General features: G+C 41.4%; 1 protein-coding gene across 1 annotated transcript in view; it reads right to left on the bottom strand.

Moving 5' to 3' along the window:
• LOC138964641 (multidrug resistance-associated protein 1-like) overlaps positions 1-17272 on the bottom strand; it is a 29118-nt gene extending 11846 nt beyond the window's left edge. Inside the window, exons 1-19 of the mRNA XM_070336651.1 lie at positions 17126-17272; positions 15474-15611; positions 13271-13399; positions 12394-12516; positions 12068-12129; positions 11609-11743; positions 10866-11261; positions 10413-10590; positions 8870-9059; positions 7420-7553; positions 5284-5421; positions 4678-4824; positions 4302-4377; positions 3592-3658; positions 3214-3340; positions 2628-2804; positions 1535-1702; positions 1013-1190; positions 361-508 (exon numbers count right to left, since the gene is read on the bottom strand). Coding sequence (XP_070192752.1) covers positions 361-508; positions 1013-1190; positions 1535-1702; positions 2628-2804; positions 3214-3340; positions 3592-3658; positions 4302-4377; positions 4678-4824; positions 5284-5421; positions 7420-7553; positions 8870-9059; positions 10413-10590; positions 10866-11261; positions 11609-11743; positions 12068-12129; positions 12394-12516; positions 13271-13399; positions 15474-15611; positions 17126-17272 — 2858 coding nt within the window. The remainder of the gene's footprint in view (positions 1-360; positions 509-1012; positions 1191-1534; positions 1703-2627; positions 2805-3213; positions 3341-3591; positions 3659-4301; positions 4378-4677; positions 4825-5283; positions 5422-7419; positions 7554-8869; positions 9060-10412; positions 10591-10865; positions 11262-11608; positions 11744-12067; positions 12130-12393; positions 12517-13270; positions 13400-15473; positions 15612-17125) is intronic.
• Positions 17273-19989: the final 2717 nt, after the last annotated feature.

Genomic DNA, 19989 nt, shown 5'->3' with positions numbered 1-19989 from the left:
TTTAAGAATCCCAAACTTTCCAAACATTTTCGGTGGTCTTGTAAAGAGGAGTGGGAGGCAGGTGGGTGGACCAATATATGTTGTTTGCCATTAACAAAGAAAAAATATGCATTGTGTACATAATTGTTATTCTGTTAAATAGGATCGGAAGGAGCTTGTAACTATTGCAAAGTTTGTGCCATGAAAAACTTTCCTTCTATTTCTGTTTTTGTTTCTGTTCTTCTTCTTCTTGTAGTTCTTCTTGTTGTTCTTGTTGTTCTTCTTATCCTTCCCATCATCATCATCATCATCATCATCATCATCATCATCATCATCATCATCATCATCATCATCATTAATGAATAACACTAGCCGACTCACTCTCCACTGTCGGCCTGCTCTGCCTGCTCCATGCTGGTGGACCTGAGGAGCTCCTGGATGATGGACTCGTTGTCACTGCTGCTGCTCTCACCGCTCAGGTCTGTGCCGCTGTCCTCGTTCTTCTCGCTCCGACCCGTACCCACGACGTCTACAGAAGGGTATGCACGTTTTTCCTTCTTTAGGAAGCATGGGTCCACATGGCCCCACGATGTCTTCCGTGTGTAGTCGATAACCCGGCCTGGCGAAGGTTAATTTGTGACAAAACGAACCATTCACATTCTGTACTGATAATAATCCAGTTTTGAATTTTCGAACTCACATTGCATTCTGCCCCTTCATTTTCTCTTTTGAAAAAGACACAGTTTTGATTTTCTAAACTCACATCTGTCTACCAAAACATTTTGGGTGAATGATACTGTTATGAATAAAACAAAACATGTGCTAGAACCTCGATCTCTCAATCTTTAAAGTTGTATAAAAAATACACAACAATCAAATGAAAATAATGCAAAGATGAAAACTTATAAGTTTGAGGAGAACAAGACTTGCATTCCACAACGTACATTTCCCAAAACTAGTTTTTCTCTAAAAGACCTCTAACCGTATTCATCGTAATGTTGCTATTAAGACCTTATAACGATTTGTTTCTTACCTTCAGGATTTGTCTCTGAAGCATGGGCGAAGTAGCTTTTGAGGAACTTGGTGAAAGGTCCGTTGTGAGAGAGGAGCTCGTCGTAAGAACCGACTTCGGACACTCGGCCGTGTCTGACCACAATGATCTGATCCACCTTGGGTAGCCACTGCACCCCGTGAGTCACCAGCACCCGGGTCTGTCATTCACACAACATAATGCTCAGCAGGTACGGCACACACCTTTACGAAGATTTGGCGGATGACGCTTGGAGCGAATATCTTATGTGAGCAACAAATACAGCAATGGGATGTGGAAGAAGTTATGAATGTGCCCTAATGAGCAACAGAATTATTATTGAAAGCTTGGTTTATTATTCTTGGGTTTGTGCAAAGGAATTAGTCACAATAAACCAAGTATTTGAAATGATGTTAAAGTCTGTTGAGTTACCTGACCCCACTCATTCACCCTTGCCCCCCTCCCCCTCATTCTACGTCAAGATAAATTTTTGTTTCTGACAAAGAATCTGATTGATTTACTGACCTTGCCAGCCAGCATGCCCTGGTGTCCAATGACGTTGTCAAAGATGTGTGAGCCCACGTGACAGTCCACGGCAGACAGCGGGTCATCCAACATGTAGACGTCAGCCTGACTGTACACTGCACGTGCTAAACTCACGCGCTGCTTCTGACCGCCACTCAGGTTGATGCCCTGCAATGTGTATCGTTGGCATACTATACATGAATCCAATGACTACAAAGGAGCATAGTTTATTGTACACTGATAAGCTTTTTCAACCATGTCTACTCATAACAGAAAGTAAAAAACAAAACAAAAACAACAATGTCCAATGTTTTTGATATTTTCCTCCAGGTGAACGTAGGCGCACCTTTTGTTACAATTCATTTTTACCATTTAGTGAATTGATCCTTACAGTTACATCCAAGAAGCATAGTTTTCCTTTTACGAATAACCTTCAAATTATTTCGCCCCGATGGGGCCCAAGGACTGTTATGCCGGGGTGGAAGTAGAGATAAGCGCCTACTTCCCAAGAAATGCTCCATATGGCTTCGTGTCTCCAAACACCTCTGACAGTCAAATCCAGCTCCTGGCCTTCACGTGGCGGGCCCTGTCTTCGACTAACAGGAGAAGGGATGCAGGCGGGTCCCTGGCGCCTTAAAACCAGCTGCTTCGGGCAGATGGGGCTCGCCAACCTTGGATGGTCGCTCATCTAGGAGAAGGACAACTCCGATTTCAAAACCCGCACTGCCTTGTGTGCGCCTTGGGAAAGGCAAAGGCTACGAGAAGGAAAACTTCGACAACAAACCCGGGTAGAGTGGACTCGACAGCCCAGCAAGGCAGCTACTCTTGGGGAGGAGGCAACCCTGAGTAAGAACCTCAACCACCGAAGACGGAAGACAGCAGCCAACTTGGCGTGGGGAGAAAATCGGCTGTCTACGCTTCCACGATAATATGGCCGTACAATTATCTTTGTTAGCACGGCCATCAACATCGAACGCAGAAGAAGAAGAAGAAGAAGAATTTCGCCCCGATCATTTGTACTAATTATAGAAAGTGAAAACTATTCTATGTTTAAAATGAAGTAAATGTCATGCTGAATTGAGTTAGTGCTTACCTTTTCTCCGATTTCTGTGTTGTCTCCACCAGGCATTATCTTCAGGTCAGTCCTGAGAGCACAGTTCTCAAGACACTGGTTATACAGCTTCTCGTCCACGTGTCCGCCAAACAACACGTTGTCCCTCAGGCTGGCGTGCTGGATCCACGCTTGTTGCGGCACGTAGGCTACGGAGCCCTGCAACGTGGATAGCTGCGTGTTAAAAAACTGCCCCAGGTGCATGCGGTCAACAAGGATTTAGACTGAAGAATAAAAAATGGTCGAATAATCAATCTGACGATACAATTCTTTGACATTGATGACAATACCAATATTCAAGTAGCCTACACATGCAGCATGATTGCGTCATGATTCCATCCATGGCCAGTATAATCAGCGCCGTGGAACATAAAATGGGTCACGGCGACAGCGGGCTGCATTTTCTTTTTTTTGTTTTGTTTTTCTTTTCGGCAACAGCAACAGAATGCTGCATTTCAAGACAAACGGTGTCAGAAAAAACCCTTATATAATAATAATCAAAATGTGACTATTCAAGAGTACAACGGTAACTGAAAATCGATGTACATGTATCAGAAACGGTGCTTACCTGCATACTGACGTGTCCCTTGCGTGTGTTCATCTCCCCCAGACAGGCAGAGAGCAGGGAGGACTTTCCACAGCCCACAGTGCCCACCACAGCCACCAGAGACCCCTTCTTCACTCTCACATTGATACTGCAACAGTCAGAACACAATCATTATGTTCAGTGTGGAATTCGGCTGGAATTTGAATTGACTAAAACTCAAGAAAAGAAAGATGTTATGTTGTTCTTGTTATCAGTGTTTACAATTAAAAGATATAATCATTTAATTTTAGGTCAACGGTTTGTTTTCGTGCCAAATAGCATGGGTTACCGTATCCATGCCCTGGCCCACTCACTGGTTCCAGTATTGTAGGTGTGTTTTCATCTACTAGCACAACTTACTTCTTTAGTGTTGGTGCGCCGTTTGCACTCCAGGAGAAGAAGCCACCCTGAATGGTAACGGCCTCATCTGCAATCAAAGACAGGGTTACCAGTTGTAACGTTTACCCTGCTTCGTAAGTCTGATATGCATAGCCGTGAAATTACAAGTGAACAAAGTACGCTGGAGAGTAGACGTACTCTTTCGAAATCCTCAAATGCAAAATCACTTAATGTTCTCTATATTTACTGTATTTTAGTTCTACATGTAGTTTGATTGACTGCTTTCCTTCTTCTCCTTTTTGTGTGTATCTTCTATGACTTCTGATGATTTTGATATACATTATTTTTTTTAAAAGTTCACATTTATTCAGTCATAGCCCACCATGCAAAGTTAGGAAAGATAATGTTAGCACTTATTATATATAAGTGTTTAATTTGTTGTGCTTCTTAAATATGTGCCTGTGTTGTCATGAATGGAAATAGGAATAGAATCTTATTTAAACGAATGTTATTAATCAACATAAATCTACGTCATACAAATACAAAAATAAGTAAGAAACGCTCATTGCGCGTATGGAAACATCATTGTTGTGATTTTGTTAAACATTATTTCAGAATATGTGCTTGTTAGATATGATGTTCACCCGCTCTCACTACCTAAAGACGGAAAAAACCCACAAAAATCTCTAAAACGGAGTAGGGCGCCACATTTGAACATCACTCTTGCTGACCTGTATCAGAACGTAAGTTGTCTTCCAAATCTGTACGAGCCAAGAAGTCGTTCACCCGACGGAACGAGACAACAACCTGAGGAAAGGAAAACAAGAATGAGCCAAGAAAAATCCGTATTTTGTAAATAAGTTTAGCCTTGTTAACCGTTGGCATGTTATGACGAAACCAGTTCGAGCTGTCTTGGTCGATGGGTTTCGATCAGTCATTCTCCGTGAAAACTGAATCATCGTGTTCGGCTGCGTCCTTATAGGCTGTCAGAATTACTAAAAAAACTAACATTTGTTGGCACAGTTTCCATTCTAATCAAATCTTCTTTTGCTACAAAACCAAACTTTTTCAAGCACACAAAAGCATCAATGTCCTTGAAGAGCTGACCTTGATAAAGTGAGAGATGACGTGGGGCACGGTTCCCATGGCTCCTTTGAGAATGTCTACCAGACTGATGGCCACGAAGGCCGTGCTGGGGGCTAGGTAGTGGTCGTCGCTGTTGTACACGTACGTCATGAACATCGTCACCGTCACCTGTGTACACCGTCAAGTGCTTTTGGGGTACATTTCTTAAATTATCTACTCGCTTTTGGGTGTACATTTGCAGTCATGATTCTTTCATCATGAATGTCTATGTTAAAAGCAAAAGAGTCCTTTCTCTCACTATGATGACAACACAATTGACAAGGTAAAGTCCTGTTATATGGATTACATATGTATTTCTACAAAACAATCATGACAAAGAGTTCCGAGCATGATGCTTAATTGCCTCGGTGACGAACTTAAATCAGCATTGGAAAATGACTCGTAAGGTTACCGCTCTAGGTGCATGTATCGGTATCGTATATTAGTAAAGTCACAATTTAAAATTAATGGTGAGGTCACCGCTAAGGTTGTGCATATATCGTATCGTATATAATTAAAGTCCAATTAGCAGTGGCTGCTACGCTGCGCATGTGTCGGTATCGTATATATTCAAATGCCAGGACTGACCATGTAGGGCGTGACTGCCCAGTAGAAGTGCATGATGGACTCCCAGAAAGCGCCCCACCACATGATGTCCAGCTCCTTGTTACGGGCGTTGTTCACCTTTTGACGGAACGACGGCTCCCACGCGTACATCTTCAGAATCTAAGAGAAACCATCAGTGCTTATCAGAACCGATTTTGATTGTGAAAACACCGTGGCCACTTGAATTGTATATGTTCAGAATCTGAGATAACTCATAAATTCCAAGTTTCCTTGGATTGGTTAATATTGTGAAAACACTGAGGCCACTTGAAAAGTATATCTTTAGAATCTAAGACAATTAACCATCATTATTATAGAACTGTGATAACACGGAAGTAACTCGTAGTGTATACCTTCAGAATCTAAGATAAATCATGTTTCTATTACGGCCGTTTAGAAATGTAAACAAGTCGCATGAAGCTATATAACAACATTTAGTCAAGCTGTCGGCATCAAAGTAACAGATTAACACCAACAAACAGTCGTCGCCGAGACAATATTTCAGATAGTCTCGACTAAGCACACCCAAAGACTCAGACGGGTCACGCTCGTCTCCGCGTAGCGTGCAAACGTAGTAATTAGGCCTACTTAATCTATTTTCTGTAATTCTGAGCACATGTTTAGAGTAAACATGACATATGTATATATTTATGAATTCAGGAGAAATTGACAAATACGATGCAATCTTTTTTATATTTAGTCAAGTTTTGACTAAATATTTTAACATCGAGGGGGAATCGAAACGAGGGTCGTGGTGTATGTGCGTGTGTCTGTCTGTCTGTCTGTGTGTGTGTGTGTGTAGAGCGATTCAGACTAAACTACTGGACCGATCTTTATGAAATTTGACATGAGAGTTCCTGGGTATGAAATCCCCGAACGTTTTTTTCCTTTTTTTGATAAATGTCTTTGATGACGTCATATCCGGCTTTTCGTGAAAGTTGAGGCGGCACTGTCACGCCCTCATTTTTCAACCAAATTGGTTGAAATTTTGGTCAAGTAATCTTCGACGAAGCCCGGACTTCGGTATTGCATTTCAGTGTGGTGGCTTAAAAATTAATTAATGACATTGGTCATTAAAAATCTGAAAATTGTAAAAAAATAATAAAAATTTATAAAACGATCCAAATTTACGTTTATCTTATTCTCCATCATTTGCTGATTCCAAAAACATATAAATATGTTATATTTGGATTAAAATCAAGCTCTGAAAATTAAATATATAAAAATTATTATCAAATTTTTTTTTCAAAATCAATTTCAAAACACTTTCGGTTCCTGATTCCAAAACCATATAGATATGATATGTTTGGATTAAAAACACGCTCAGAAAGTTAAAACGAAGAGAGGTACAGAAAAGCGTGCTATCCTTCTCAGCGCAACGAATGCCCCGCTCTTCTTGTCAATTCCACGGGCACTGCCTTTGCCACGGGCGGTGGAGTGACGATGCTACGAGTATACGGTCTTGCTGCGTTGCGTTGCGTTCAGTTTCATTCTGTGAGTTCGACAGCTACTTGACTAAATATTGTATTTTCGCCTTACGCGACTTGTTAAATCTGTCAGTGAACATTTATTTTTAATGACAACTTTAATGAGCAAACTAATTAACTAATTTTAAAGCCTCCAAGCTGAAATGCAATACCAAAGTCCAGGCTTCGTCGAAGGTTACGTGACCAAAATTTTAACCTATTTGGTTGAAAAATGAGGGCGTGACAGTGCTGCATTAACTTTCACAAAAAGCCGGATATGACATCATCAAAGACATTTATCGAAAAAATGAAAAACATGTCTGGGGATATCATAATCAGGAACTCTTATGTGAAATTTCATGAAGATCGGTCAAGTAGTTTTCTCTGAATCGCTCTACACACCCCCGCACACACACACACACACACACACACACACACACACACACACACTTACACACATACACCACAACCTTCGTCTCGATTCCCCCTCTTTGTTAAAACACTTAGTCAAAACATGTCTAAATGTAAAAACAATAACACCCAACAATCCACAAACAGCGAGACCTCTCCCAGTGTATATCTTCATAATCTAAGTTTATTCGACATTTTTTTCAAATCAGAATCGGTTAGAATTGTAAAAACTGTTCCTTACCTTAACTCCATTGATGACCTCAGTGAGCATCTTGAGTCTCTCGTCCTTCATGTCCATGACACTTCTGTGCATCTTGCTAATCTTGCGAGCCACCAGTGTGTTAATAGGGATCATGACAATCAGCATGGCGAAGCCTGTAACACAGCAACAGTCACAATAGTATTAATCCTGTAACAGTGTGACAGTCATCGTAGTATTAATCCTGTGACAGTGTGACAGTCACCATGGTATTAATCCTGCGAGCCACCAGTGTGTTGATAGGAATCATGACAATCAGCATGGCCAAGCCTGTAACACAGCGACAGTCACAATAGTATTAATCCGGTAACACAGCGACACTCACCATAATTATTATGAATCCTGTAACAGGGTGACAGTCACTACAGTATTAATCCTGTAACAGTGTGACAGTCACCATAGTATTAATCCTGTGACGGTCACCATAGTATTAATCCTGTAACAGTGTGACAGACACCATAGTATTAATCCTGTGACAGTCACCATAGTATTGATCCTGTAACAGTGTGACAGTCACCATAGTATTGATCCTGTAACAGTGTGAGTCACCATATTATTACTCCTGTAACAGTGTGACAGTCACCATAGTATTACTCCTGTAACAGTGTGGCAGTCACCATAGAATTATTCCTGTAACAGTGTGACAGTCACCATAGTATCAATCCTGCAACAGTGTGGCAGTCAACATAGTATTAATCCTGAAACAGTATGATAGTCACCATAGTATTAATCCTGAAACAGTGTGACAGTCACCATAGTATTAATCCTGTAACAGTGTGACGGTCGCCATAGTATTAATCCTGCAACAGTGTCACAGTCACCATTGTATTAATCCTGTAACAGTGTGACAGTCACCATAGTATTAATCCAGCAACAGTGTGACAGTCACCATAGTATTAATCCTGTAACAGTGTGACAGTCACCAGAGTAATAATCCTGTAACAGTGTCATAGTAATAATCCTGTAACAGTGTCATAGTCACCATAGTTTATATCCTGTGAGCCACCAGCGTGTTGACAGTGATCATGACAACCAGCATGGCTACGTCTTCAAGGGGGCACATGGTGTGAATATTTGTGAAACATTGTCAAAGCCGTATCTCTGGTGTTTATCAGCTTCATAAACTTGTGCACATTTATGTAAATACCTCAGATGAGCTTTTGTGTAAAGTTTTAGCAAATCATATCACACGTTTTTGTTTGATTAGGGACAACACATATCAGAAGTGATTCTTTCTTTCTTTATTTGGTGTTTAACGTCGTTTTCAACCGTTCAAGGTTATATCGCGACGGATCAGAAGTGATAAGAATGTTGTCCCCTTTTCCAAAATAAACATTAATTATTGTGCACATCGTTTTAGTGTTATTGATAGGAGACCAGTGAACGGTTGTACGACATTACGCTTTCAAAGCCAAGCTCCCTCAAGACTCACTGGTGAGCATGGATGGCCCCAGAAGTGTGAAGAGCATGACGAGGGCAATGACGACCTTGAGGGGAATGAACAACATCTCGGGAACCATCCAGGTGAAGCCGTGGCAGATGTGGTTCGTGTCCACGGAGAGCAGGTTGACCGCCTGGCCAACGGTCGACTCCTGGCGTGACTCAGTGTCCATCGTTAGAGTCTGCAAGGCGAGTAGACACTTTTCATTTGGCTACACAGGCAATTTGGTTAAGAACGTAATAAGAATCAAAAACAAGCAATACGCAATATTGGTTATCCACACACAATTCGACATTTCTCTTATTTTGCCTCTCAACTTTTTGAAGCCATCGCCTACTCGAAAATAAGTTCTTTTTGTTGTTTTACTGCATCATTAATTGTATGTTCGTCCACTTCAGACATTAGGTCGCCGAACTTTGTTTTTGATGTTTCGTTTTGTCAATATGTAAACGTTCTATAAAATAGACTGTCTTGATTGTTTGTGATACTCCTCGACAAGCCTCGACCCCTAACAGTGCCCTACCAAATATAGAAAGTCTCTCCGGATTCCAAGTGTTTTGGGTTATAAAACAATCACACATGGCTTAATGTTTATGTACACAACGTATATTATTTTTAGTGGTTTGGAAGGGAAGTGGAAGGAAAAACTCACAAATCAAAGGCAGTGAAAGATAAACTTAGATAACTCTCACCTCCAACCATGCAGAATTGAAGGCCTGCTGGTACCTTAAAGGTATGTGATCAACGCCTTCAAAGGAAAGTCAAAAGCCGTAATGTGATTAACGCCTACGAAAATGTCAGCAGCTGTGATTGTGTGCGTGTCACTGGGCATACCTTTTTGAAGATCGTGTTGGCTATGATTGTGTGCGTGTCACTGGGCATACCTTTTTGAAGATCGTGTTGGCTATGATTGTGTGCGTGTCACTGGGCATACCTTTTTGAAGATCGTGTTGGCTATGATTGTGTGCGTGTCACTGGGCATACCTTTTTGAAGATCGTGTCGGCTATGATTGTGTGCGTGTCATTGGGCATACCTTTTTGAAGATCGTGTTGGTTATGATTGTGTGCGTGTCACTGGGCATACCTTTTTGAAGATCGTGTTGGCTATGATTGTGTGCGTGTCACTGGGCATACCTTTTTGAAGATTGTGTTGGCTATGATTGTGTGCGTGTCACTGGACATACCTTTTTGAAGATCGTATTGGCTGTGATTGTGTGCGTGTCACTAGGCATACCTTTTTGAAGATGGTGTTGGCTGTGATTGTGTGCGTGTCACTGGACATACCTTTTTGAAGATGGTGTTGGCTGTGATTGTGTGCGTGTCACTGGACATACCTTTGTGAAGATAGTGTTGGCTGTGATTGTGTGCGTGTCCCTGGACATACCTTTTGGAAGATGGTGTTGGCTGTGATTGTGTGCGTGTCACTGGGCATATCTGTTTGAAGATGGTGTTGGCTGTGATTGCGTGCGTGTCACTGGGCATATCTTTTTGAAGATGGTGTTGGCTGTGATTGTTTGCGTGTCACTGGACGTACCTTTTTGAAGATGGTGTTGGCGATGGACACCTTGATGCGAATGGCAAGGCTGTGGTTGAGGAATTGGGTCCTAACGTCCATCAAGACTTGCACCATCTTGGAGGCCATCGTCATTCCACAGACAAAAAGCCCCCGCCAGATCGGAGCAGACTTGTCTTCCATAAAATCCAGCAGAAGTCTGAAAGTACGAAATCAAAAATATAAACAAAATGACGACTTAAAATAGATCACTCACTAACTCACCCATTCACTCCCTCACTCACTCACTCAAACAACCAAGCATACGGAAAAGAAGACATATAAACGGAAGAATGAAAAAGAAAAGAAATTAAACCAAGAAGATCATTTGTAGAAGACGCTACATATTTCCATGACCTTGTTTAATACATCAAAATAGTTTCTACCCTTAGTTTGTTCGGAAAAAAGATTTACGACCAAACCCTTGACGCTTACCCGAAAAGTACAGGACCAGCCATTTCTGTGACTGTTTTCAGCACTATTAGCATGTTCCGGAAGAGAAACTGGGCTCCAAACGCCTTGGCCAGGGCAAAGAGAAGTGATGGTTTGGCTTTGGAGCCGGACTTTGCTTTGGAGTCCGCTTTGTCCCCAACTTCTTTTGCTGGATGTATTGGGACCTGGTCGAAGTATCCGTCAAGGAGAGAGTCGGACTCCTTACTGTGGTGGACCTCGCTCTGGCTTCGATTGAAGACGCTGGGCTTCCTGACGAACTCCATGCTCTTGGTTCTCTTGTACAAGGTGCGCTTCTTCCTGTCCTTCTCTTTCTTCACCAAGCGATCTAGCAGCCCCTCGTTGTCCTCGCTAACTTTCTCTTCTGTCTCCGTCTGGTTTCTGTGAGAAAAAGAATATCTGCTTATAAATATAACCGGCTCAATGGCTTGCATAACAAACACACACACACACACTCACACACACACACACACATACATACACACACACACACACACACACACACACACACACACACACACACACACACACACACACACTTTCAGTTCAATGCAGTCAGACTTTATGGAACGTTTAATCATTCAGAAAATGATTCGTAAAAGTGAATTTTTGTTTTGTCAATGACGAAACGTTCCATAAACCAAGCATTCTTTCTTTTATGTAATGTTTTTTTTAATGTTTTTTTTAATTGTTGTTGTTGAAACATAACAACGTTTTAGGCACTTCACCTGCGTTTTGCCCTCTCCACTTCTTGGTTCCAAGGTTTGACGAATCTGCTGACGGCATTCTCGGCATGGTCGCCAGGCAACAGGTGATAAATATCGACCTCGCTCAAATCTCCCTGGCTTCCCTTCTTCATCACTCTGAAAACATAAACCTCTATACAATTTAAATTGAATCATTTCCCCATCCAACAACACAAAGACGTGTAAAACACATCCTAATTTCGATTTTATTTTCGAAGTGTCGGCAGATCTGAACGTCTCTTTGTCACGCGGCGGCAAGGCGTGCCAGCCAATAAATCCCTAACATCCCAAAATCAAGAATCTAAAACAAAAATGTGTTGCTTTATAAAACGTTTAATCAACAAACAAAAACAACAACAAAAACAAAACAAAAAAAGAAACGAGAGAGAGAGAAAGAACAGAGGACATGGGAGACTTCTTGCCCGTCTTTATGGAACTTACGGTTGCATCCAGGTAAAAGTCATCCTTGACCATAGCGACTCATGAGGGTCGGGGCAAGGTTTCTGCAACAATACAACAACACCACGTTTTCAGCAGTTTAAAATGGTTATCAAATAGTGATGGTGGTATCAAAGATATCAAAAGCATGAGGTATACATACCTCAGGCAAGCTGCCATCCAATGCGGCATTACTCACTTTTCGTAAGTCTGTATTTTTCCTGCATGATTGTTTTTTTGTTGTTTTTTATTTGTTTTTTAAAACCTGAGACTTTCGATCGCTTTTTGGATACCGGGATGGGTAAAAAATGAAATAAAATAATTCATACCCTGGTGCCTTCAGGCACTGTGACGGAAGACTTCTCTGCAAGGCAGCTGAGCAGGAAGAGACTGGTGATGCCCGCATACTTGATGAGAAACACCAGACTGTCTACCGGCTGTGTGACGTAACTCTGTTGATAGCAATATATATATACACATATATAAGCCTTGACCATTGGAGGCAGCTAAGTTATCAAATTCATAGAAGGGAATCTATTAGTCAACTGAAAAAAAATCTCAAATAGACAATTATTAACCTTAAAGGAAGTTACGGCATGCGTAGTTCTGCAACTCAATGATTTTGCACTCCCTTGGTTCTTCCCTTCCCACACTATTCATATTGTCTCGACAAGACCTATTTGTCGAATAGTTAAACAGCGAAGTCATTCACACCCAATAAGAATGCTTTCCCCAGTTCAAGCTAGTATGATGATAATGAAGGTTGAAAACTATTCTTTGTTGGGTTTGCATAATTGCTAATGAGCTGCGTTATTGGCATATTTGATGAGGATTTTATGGTTTGTGGTTCAGCGTTATGGCAAAAAGCTAATATTGTAATACATGTATGTTATGAGCTGTTACGTTTATGTTATGTCATGAGCTTATGTTATGTAATGTTATAACTGTTTACGTCATGTTATGAGCTCTTATGATCATGTCATGTTATGAGCTGTGATGTTTACGCCTAGAGCGGTTATGTTTATGTTGTGTTATGATCGAGCTATTATTGTTATGGTATGTTTCTGAGCCGTTATTATTATGTTATGTTATTTTATGTTATGAGCTGCAATGTTAATGTTATGTCAAGAGCGTTCATGTTATATTACCAGCTGTTATGCGTATGACACAGTAACGTGTTGGAACGGTACTGAGACTGTGACTCACCTGTGTGAAGATTATGGTGTAGAGGGGGACCACTTGACCAACGGTCAGCAACAGCCAGAACAGGAACAGCACCACGGATGACCTTTGTCCTTTCTTCATTTCAAGCTGTGTGATCATCGTGCTCAAGGCCTGGTTACAACAATCGTCAATGACTTCAAGTCTTGTCAACAGTTAAACAAAGTTACCACAGACCATTATCAGCCATAAGTTTACTTCATTCCTAGAATCCTTTAAAGGCAGAGTAAGCCTCCCGTAAACCATCACAGATACGGTCAGGCTTTTACACACAGTACAAACACCCTTTCATTTAAACACTCACCAATTGAGAACATCCTAGGTGCCCTCCGTAAAGAGCGAACAATTTTCAAAGAATTTATTTTTGCGTGGTTTATCTTACCCCTGAGCCATCGTGAACCCGTGTGATCCAGTTTCCCCTTTTCACAATGCAGTCGTCATAGTTAGTCATTTGAATGCGACTCGACGTGCCGCGTGAGCTTATCTACAATAGCACGTTTTTTTATGCACGAAACAACGGCTGTGGTTCACAAGAACTCTAGCGATGGCTTTTGACTGTTGAGAGGAACGGAGATTTGCACTGATAAACCGGCCGTCGTCTGCTACGACCCTTGCGTGACCCTGCTTCCGGGCTTTTCTTTTTTTAAACTTTCACAACTTCGAATTGTTCTGATCTTGTCTTGATGAAAAACGAATTCTTTTATGATTAAAGAATGTTTGTGTAACAAGCTGTCAATTTATTATTTAGATTTTAAAAGTTAGGTCTAGCGCAAAAACGAGGCGCCGTTGTTGTTAACGGAACAAGTCTACGAAAATAAATTCTTGGAAAATGTCTCACGCTCGACAGAAAGCAGCCAGGATGTTCCCGTTCGGCGAGCGTTCAAATGGAAGTATGCTTGTACTGTATTTAGACGCTCGGGGAGCTCTGTGATGGTTTACGGGAGGCTTACTGTGCCTTTAAGCCTCAAAATAACTGGGCGACTTGGCGAAGTTCATTTCACGAAGCTGGCTGCACGAAGTTTTGGCACTGAATTTTTTCAGCGACTTTGGGCTCAAATAAAGGACCGCCTTCAGAACGGCCAGAAAATGTTACAAACCCAGTTTTCAGTAGAACGCTAGTTTAAGGTCCCTGATAGGTTATAAGAGGCATAATTATACGGACGTAAAGCACAAATTTAGTTAGTATAGCACCAGTGAATTCGGTTCGCTCCTAAACGAGGTAGCAATGATATTTAAAAATGGTATATCATGGTGCCATTTTTAAAAAGATATATTGTCTAAATGTTGCTTCCTTGTTAGATTCAAGTTGAATATGGTAGATGTCGAGATATGAAAGACTCAAAGAGGGATAAATCCTCACCTTATCTTTCCGCCACGGTAAGTTTAAGCTGCTTAAGAAGAAAACAGGAGTTAAAGCAAAATTGTATTTCGTCTCAACATAAATCAGATTTGAATTGTTCATGCTACATAGTAAGCATTCTGATAAGCATCGCTCCACGGCTATTGCCAGTTGTCTCTCTGACCGGACGCTACAGTCCTACGCGATTCTATCAAAACAAAAATACAGAGTTATCTCCCATATGTTTTTCGCGAGCACTGATCTAAATTTGAGATCAGTGTTCGCGAGACGAAAAGGATTGCAGATTGGCCGACTTCGACAGTGATCTCCGTTCTGTTCTTCACAGTTATGATAAAGACATCGTTCTAAGGTCAAAACAAGTCGAAATTTTGGGACTGCTACAGGAAGGAGACCGTAATATATGGTTTCATCACTGTCAACTGGTTACAGAAAAAATCGTCTGCTCCAGTGAGCGCCGAAACCAAACGGTTGATTATCACGTGACACTTTTGCCATATTTAGAGTTGTTTGCACAGTAAATACAGCCGCGAAAAATAGCTCGCTTGAAACTGTCTTTCATATCAATTCCTTTGTAATTTAAAAATTACAAAACACCATGAAAAATCATTATCGACGATCGCGAAGCTGCTTATATCAATAATACATTACAAAAAGCTCTAAATAGGTAAAAAAAAATCGGTTTCCTTGCCAGACAAGGAAACTCAAGGCATCCTGTCAGGGAGAGAATGAGCCGAACTCATTTTGACCTGAGTTCAGGATGCATGGTAAGATGCAATATCTTTTGGCATGGAAAGCTTCCTTGTCTTTCTGGCCCCAGGGGTAACTCACCACAGTCAGGAAGAGCACAGCCGGTGACAACAGTTTAGCAGTGACGGGCACTGTGGTGACGTCACCTAGAGAGCCGTGGACCAGGAAACGCTGAGTCAGCTCAAACAAGGTCGCTAGGGTCAAGGTCACAGAGGCCATCTGTACAATGCCCACAGTCAGGTCAGGTAAGGTCAGATCAGAACATGCATAGTAAGGTCAGACATATTTCAACGTTGTTTTCGATGTCCTGTTGTGTTCCTTGTGGTTGTTAATTGGTGCTGCCATTTGTTGTTTTACTTCTTAGAATGTCTTCTCAGAAAGTTTTCCTTGTCTCGCTTCTTAAAGGCACAGTAAGCCTCCTGTAAACCATCACAGAGCTCCCCGAGAGTCTACATACAGTACAAGCATACTTCCATTTGAACGCTCACCGAACGGGAACATCCTGGCTGCTTTCTGTCGAGCGTGAACAATTTTCAAAGAATTTATTTTCGTGGACTTGCTCCTTTACAACAATGGCGCCTCGTTTTGGTGCTGGACGGCTGTTATGAATATTCAATACCGGAAATCACGCCCGGACAGTAAGCCTCCCATAAACCATCACAGATACTGTCAGGCTTTTACACACAGTAACACCCTTCCATTTGAACGCTCACCAAACGGGAACATCCTAGGTGCCCTACGTAAAGAGCGAGCAATTTTTAAAGAATTAATTTTGCAGATTGTCTCGAACACTTTTTGGACCCATCCTGAACTCAGGTCAAAAATGAGTTACTTCCCTTCGGGTCTCATTCTATCGATGTAAACTGGCCATAGCCGTGGATCGATGATTATCACTGTTTTTGGACCGTGGTGCGTTTTTGCGCTAGACCTAACTTTTAAAATCTAAATAATAAATTGACAGCTTGTTACACAAACATTCTTTAATCATAAAAGAATTCTTTTTTCACCAAGACAAGATCAGTACAATTCGAAGTTGTGAAAGTTTGAAAAAAGAAAAGCCCGGAAGCAGGGTCACGCAAGGGTCGTAGCAGACGACGGTTTATGCATATCGCCGTTCCTCTCAACTGTCAAAAGCCATCGCTAGAGTTCTTGTGAACCACAGCCGTTTGTTTCGTGCATAAAAACGTGCTATTGTAGATAAGCTCACATCGAATCGCATTCAAATGACTAACTGACGACTACATTGTGAAAAAGGGAAACTGGATCACACGGGTTCACGATGGCTCAGGGGTAAGATAAACCACGCAAAAATAAATTCTTTGAAAATTGTTCGCTCTTTACGGAGGGCACCTAGGATGTTCTCAGTCGGTGAGTGTTTAAATGAAAGGGTGTTTGTACTGTGTGCAAAAGCCTGACCGTATCTGTGATGGTTTACAGGAGGCTTACTGTGCCTTTAATGAAAATCGTCTAAGTAAACGTAACAAGAAACAAATACAAAACCACAAGCATAAGTTCAGCTCAAACCAAAACCAGCTCCTGTAGTATAAGGAACTAAAGGTATGACTGTTAGAGTAACATTACCCTTTCAAGGAACAATACATACGTGGATAACAGGAGTACTTAGGAGCTTAAACAAAATTCGCGCAGATGTTTCCAGGCAACAGTAGATAAAGTATTCTCTCAAAACACCCTCCATATTCAAATAAAAGGACTTTACCATTTTGAAGCTGTACAGTCTGCTTGTGGGCAGTGGGTTGTCGGGAGCGGAGAGGAGGGAATGGAGGAGGAGGGGGGCCAGGAGCCACAGCACAGCACACGGTCCCCCCACCAACGCTGTGTGCTTGAAACATTCTGTCACCTGGGGCCACGAGCTGTTCCATGTCAGATTCCCGTCCTGAAGAACATTACAGCAACGGTCAGAGAAAGAGAAGAAAATTGCAATATTAAGAGGAAGAGGAACGGATAAACATTTAGAGGAGAAAGAATGGAGCAACATTTAAAGGAAGGAGAAAGGAGCAATATTTAGAGGAAGGAGAAAGGAGCAACATTTAGAGGAATAAAAACGGATCAACATTTAGAGGAATAAGAACGGAGCAATATTTAGAGGAAGTAGAACACAGCAATATTTAGAGAAAGAAGAACGGAGCAACATTTAGAGGAAGGAGCAACATTTAGAGGAAGGAGAACATAGCAAGATTTAGAAAAAGAAGAACGGATCAACATTTAGAGAAAGAACGGAACAACATGAAGACGAAGAAGAAGAAAGAGCATGAGTACAGAGCAACATTTAGAGGAATAACAACGGAGCAACATTTAGAAGAAGAAGAACGGAGCAACATTTAGAGGAATAAGAACGGAGCAACATTATGAGGAAGGAGAAAGGAGCAACATTTAGAGGACGTACAAAATAGCGCAACATTTGGAGCAGAGAGATAGATAAACATGTGTAGTATTTTGTTCTTGTTCCCCTAACCTGCAAAGCTCTTGCAAGCGAGACTGTGAATTCATACACTTCAGTTGCAGACTGCTGTACACTACAGTTTGATGGATTTAATCTCATTCTGAATAAATCTGGATAATCTTGCATGCTCTGCGTCGGTTCACAACTTGCTGAAGAACACTGAGAGACTACCGCTTGGCTTTTGTACATTGTTAGATTCGGCTTCAGAAATTCCAAATCGCGGCTTTCTTTCAGTTGAATGAAATGATTTCACTTCAGGTTATTATAGAGTTTTATACCAGGTCAGAGAGAAAGGGAGTGGTTTTTGTGTGTGCGTGTTTTGGTAGGCTTATTATAAGGCCGTTATCAGCTGCCCGAAGCGCGGATACTCTCTCTTCCTCGATCGGTTTGAATTGCACAACTATGGTGACATTTGTTTTTCTGCCAATCCCGTTGACCTGTTGACGGCAGAATAAGGGATATTTCCGAACTGACAACCTCCTTAGGGCCTGGTCACACAGCGCTGCGTCCTTACCACGACCATGCCGCCGACCACGCCGATCTGAAAAAGTTATCAAATCGGGGCATATTGCCGTCAAAATCCAGCACATGGCACTAACAATGTGTGTCAAGTGATTCCGTTCATCCACCGGATGTTTCCGTTCATCCGCAGGATGTTTCCGTTCATACAGCCTCATTTTCGTCACTTGCTTGGGGAAAAACGTTGTGGTAAGTCGTGTGGGCAGCGCGCTTGTATGATATTGAAAGAATAAGGTAGCGAAATGGTTGGGCTATGTGTACAATAAGTACCAATGTGCTGGTAATCCTAATGATAACACACGCGGGTCGAACGTGGCAAAATTGCCTGATGTTTTAACATGTTCTTGTTTTTCTCGCTCTGTTATCGAATCTGACCCCTGATTTGCACATGATCATCAAAACCATTGCCTGTTACGACATTTCGCTTGAACAGAAGTTAAAAGAAACCCATGGCTTTTGTACAATCACTTGTCTTTTGAAAACATGCAGATTCCGTTCATACACCATGTTTCCGTTCGTACAAAAGTGCATGTTTCCGTTCGTGCGAAAAGCGTTTCCGTTCATACACATTCGTTAGATCAGAGTGAAACAGGCCCCCACTACAAGTTCTGTGTATTCCAATCGTCTTCAAATAGCACAAAGTACGAATGCGTGTGATATTGGACCTATGTGAACCATAAGATGAATTGAATTTGCATAAAACAGTTTTGTGTCCGTTCGTACTGATTTTGACGGGAAAATGTGTCCGTTCGTACCACTTTCATCAAATTGTTTCCGTTCGTACGCTTTTCATGACGTTTGTGATTTTTGGTAGAAAGCTTGTGCAATTAGCATTTTAATACCCTTAATTCGACTATGTATAACCCATAATTCATTTTGTTCATGAGTGCAACAACACGCGACTGTGGTTTTTCTGGTGCAATACCATCCCTGTTTAAAATCTTTGTAAAGAGCAAACATTTTGATTAGTGTGTCTTCGTCCAGTTTCCTTACACAATGTCATTTCAAAGATCTGAACTTATGTGAAACCTGTTCAAAATATGTACTCTTTATTTCTTGAAATTTCAGATGTGCCACTCAGAAAAAAAGCAGATGCTGTGTCACGGTGCTAAAATCGTTATAATCAGGTGATAGGTCAACACACTTTTAAATGTATCTTACGAATAGCAATTTAACAAAACAAAACTAACACTTGTTTTAGTGAGGGAATACATTATTCTTTTTATTTAATATCAATCAATCAATATGAAGCTTCTATAGCGCGTATTCCGTGGGTACAGTTCTAAGCGCTTGTCGAACGATTAAACAAATTATGAAATTCACCCCCCTACACTGGACTATTTGATAGGAGTGTTCACCAGATAACTTATGATTAATTCGAAAGTTCACACATGTTCATGTTAACATCCGGGAGCTGTTCCGCAGTGCCGAGATAGGCACCAGACGTAGGTATATGTACTTCTACATTCATATATCCTGTTTCTTTTCTTTAACGCGGCTCGCATTTTCTAGATGACCAGAGCGCAACATCAAACCAGTTAACAAGGATGTCCCTGGGATTTGTGTTAGTTTTTTCCTCAGCAAATTTTTCAAAATGGTCACAAAAGTTTCGGCATT

Source organism: Littorina saxatilis, linkage group LG4 (assembly GCF_037325665.1).
Source record: "Littorina saxatilis isolate snail1 linkage group LG4, US_GU_Lsax_2.0, whole genome shotgun sequence".
Classification (NCBI taxonomy): domain Eukaryota; kingdom Metazoa; phylum Mollusca; class Gastropoda; order Littorinimorpha; family Littorinidae; genus Littorina; species Littorina saxatilis.
This window is presented reverse-complemented; position numbering and strand designations above follow the sequence as displayed.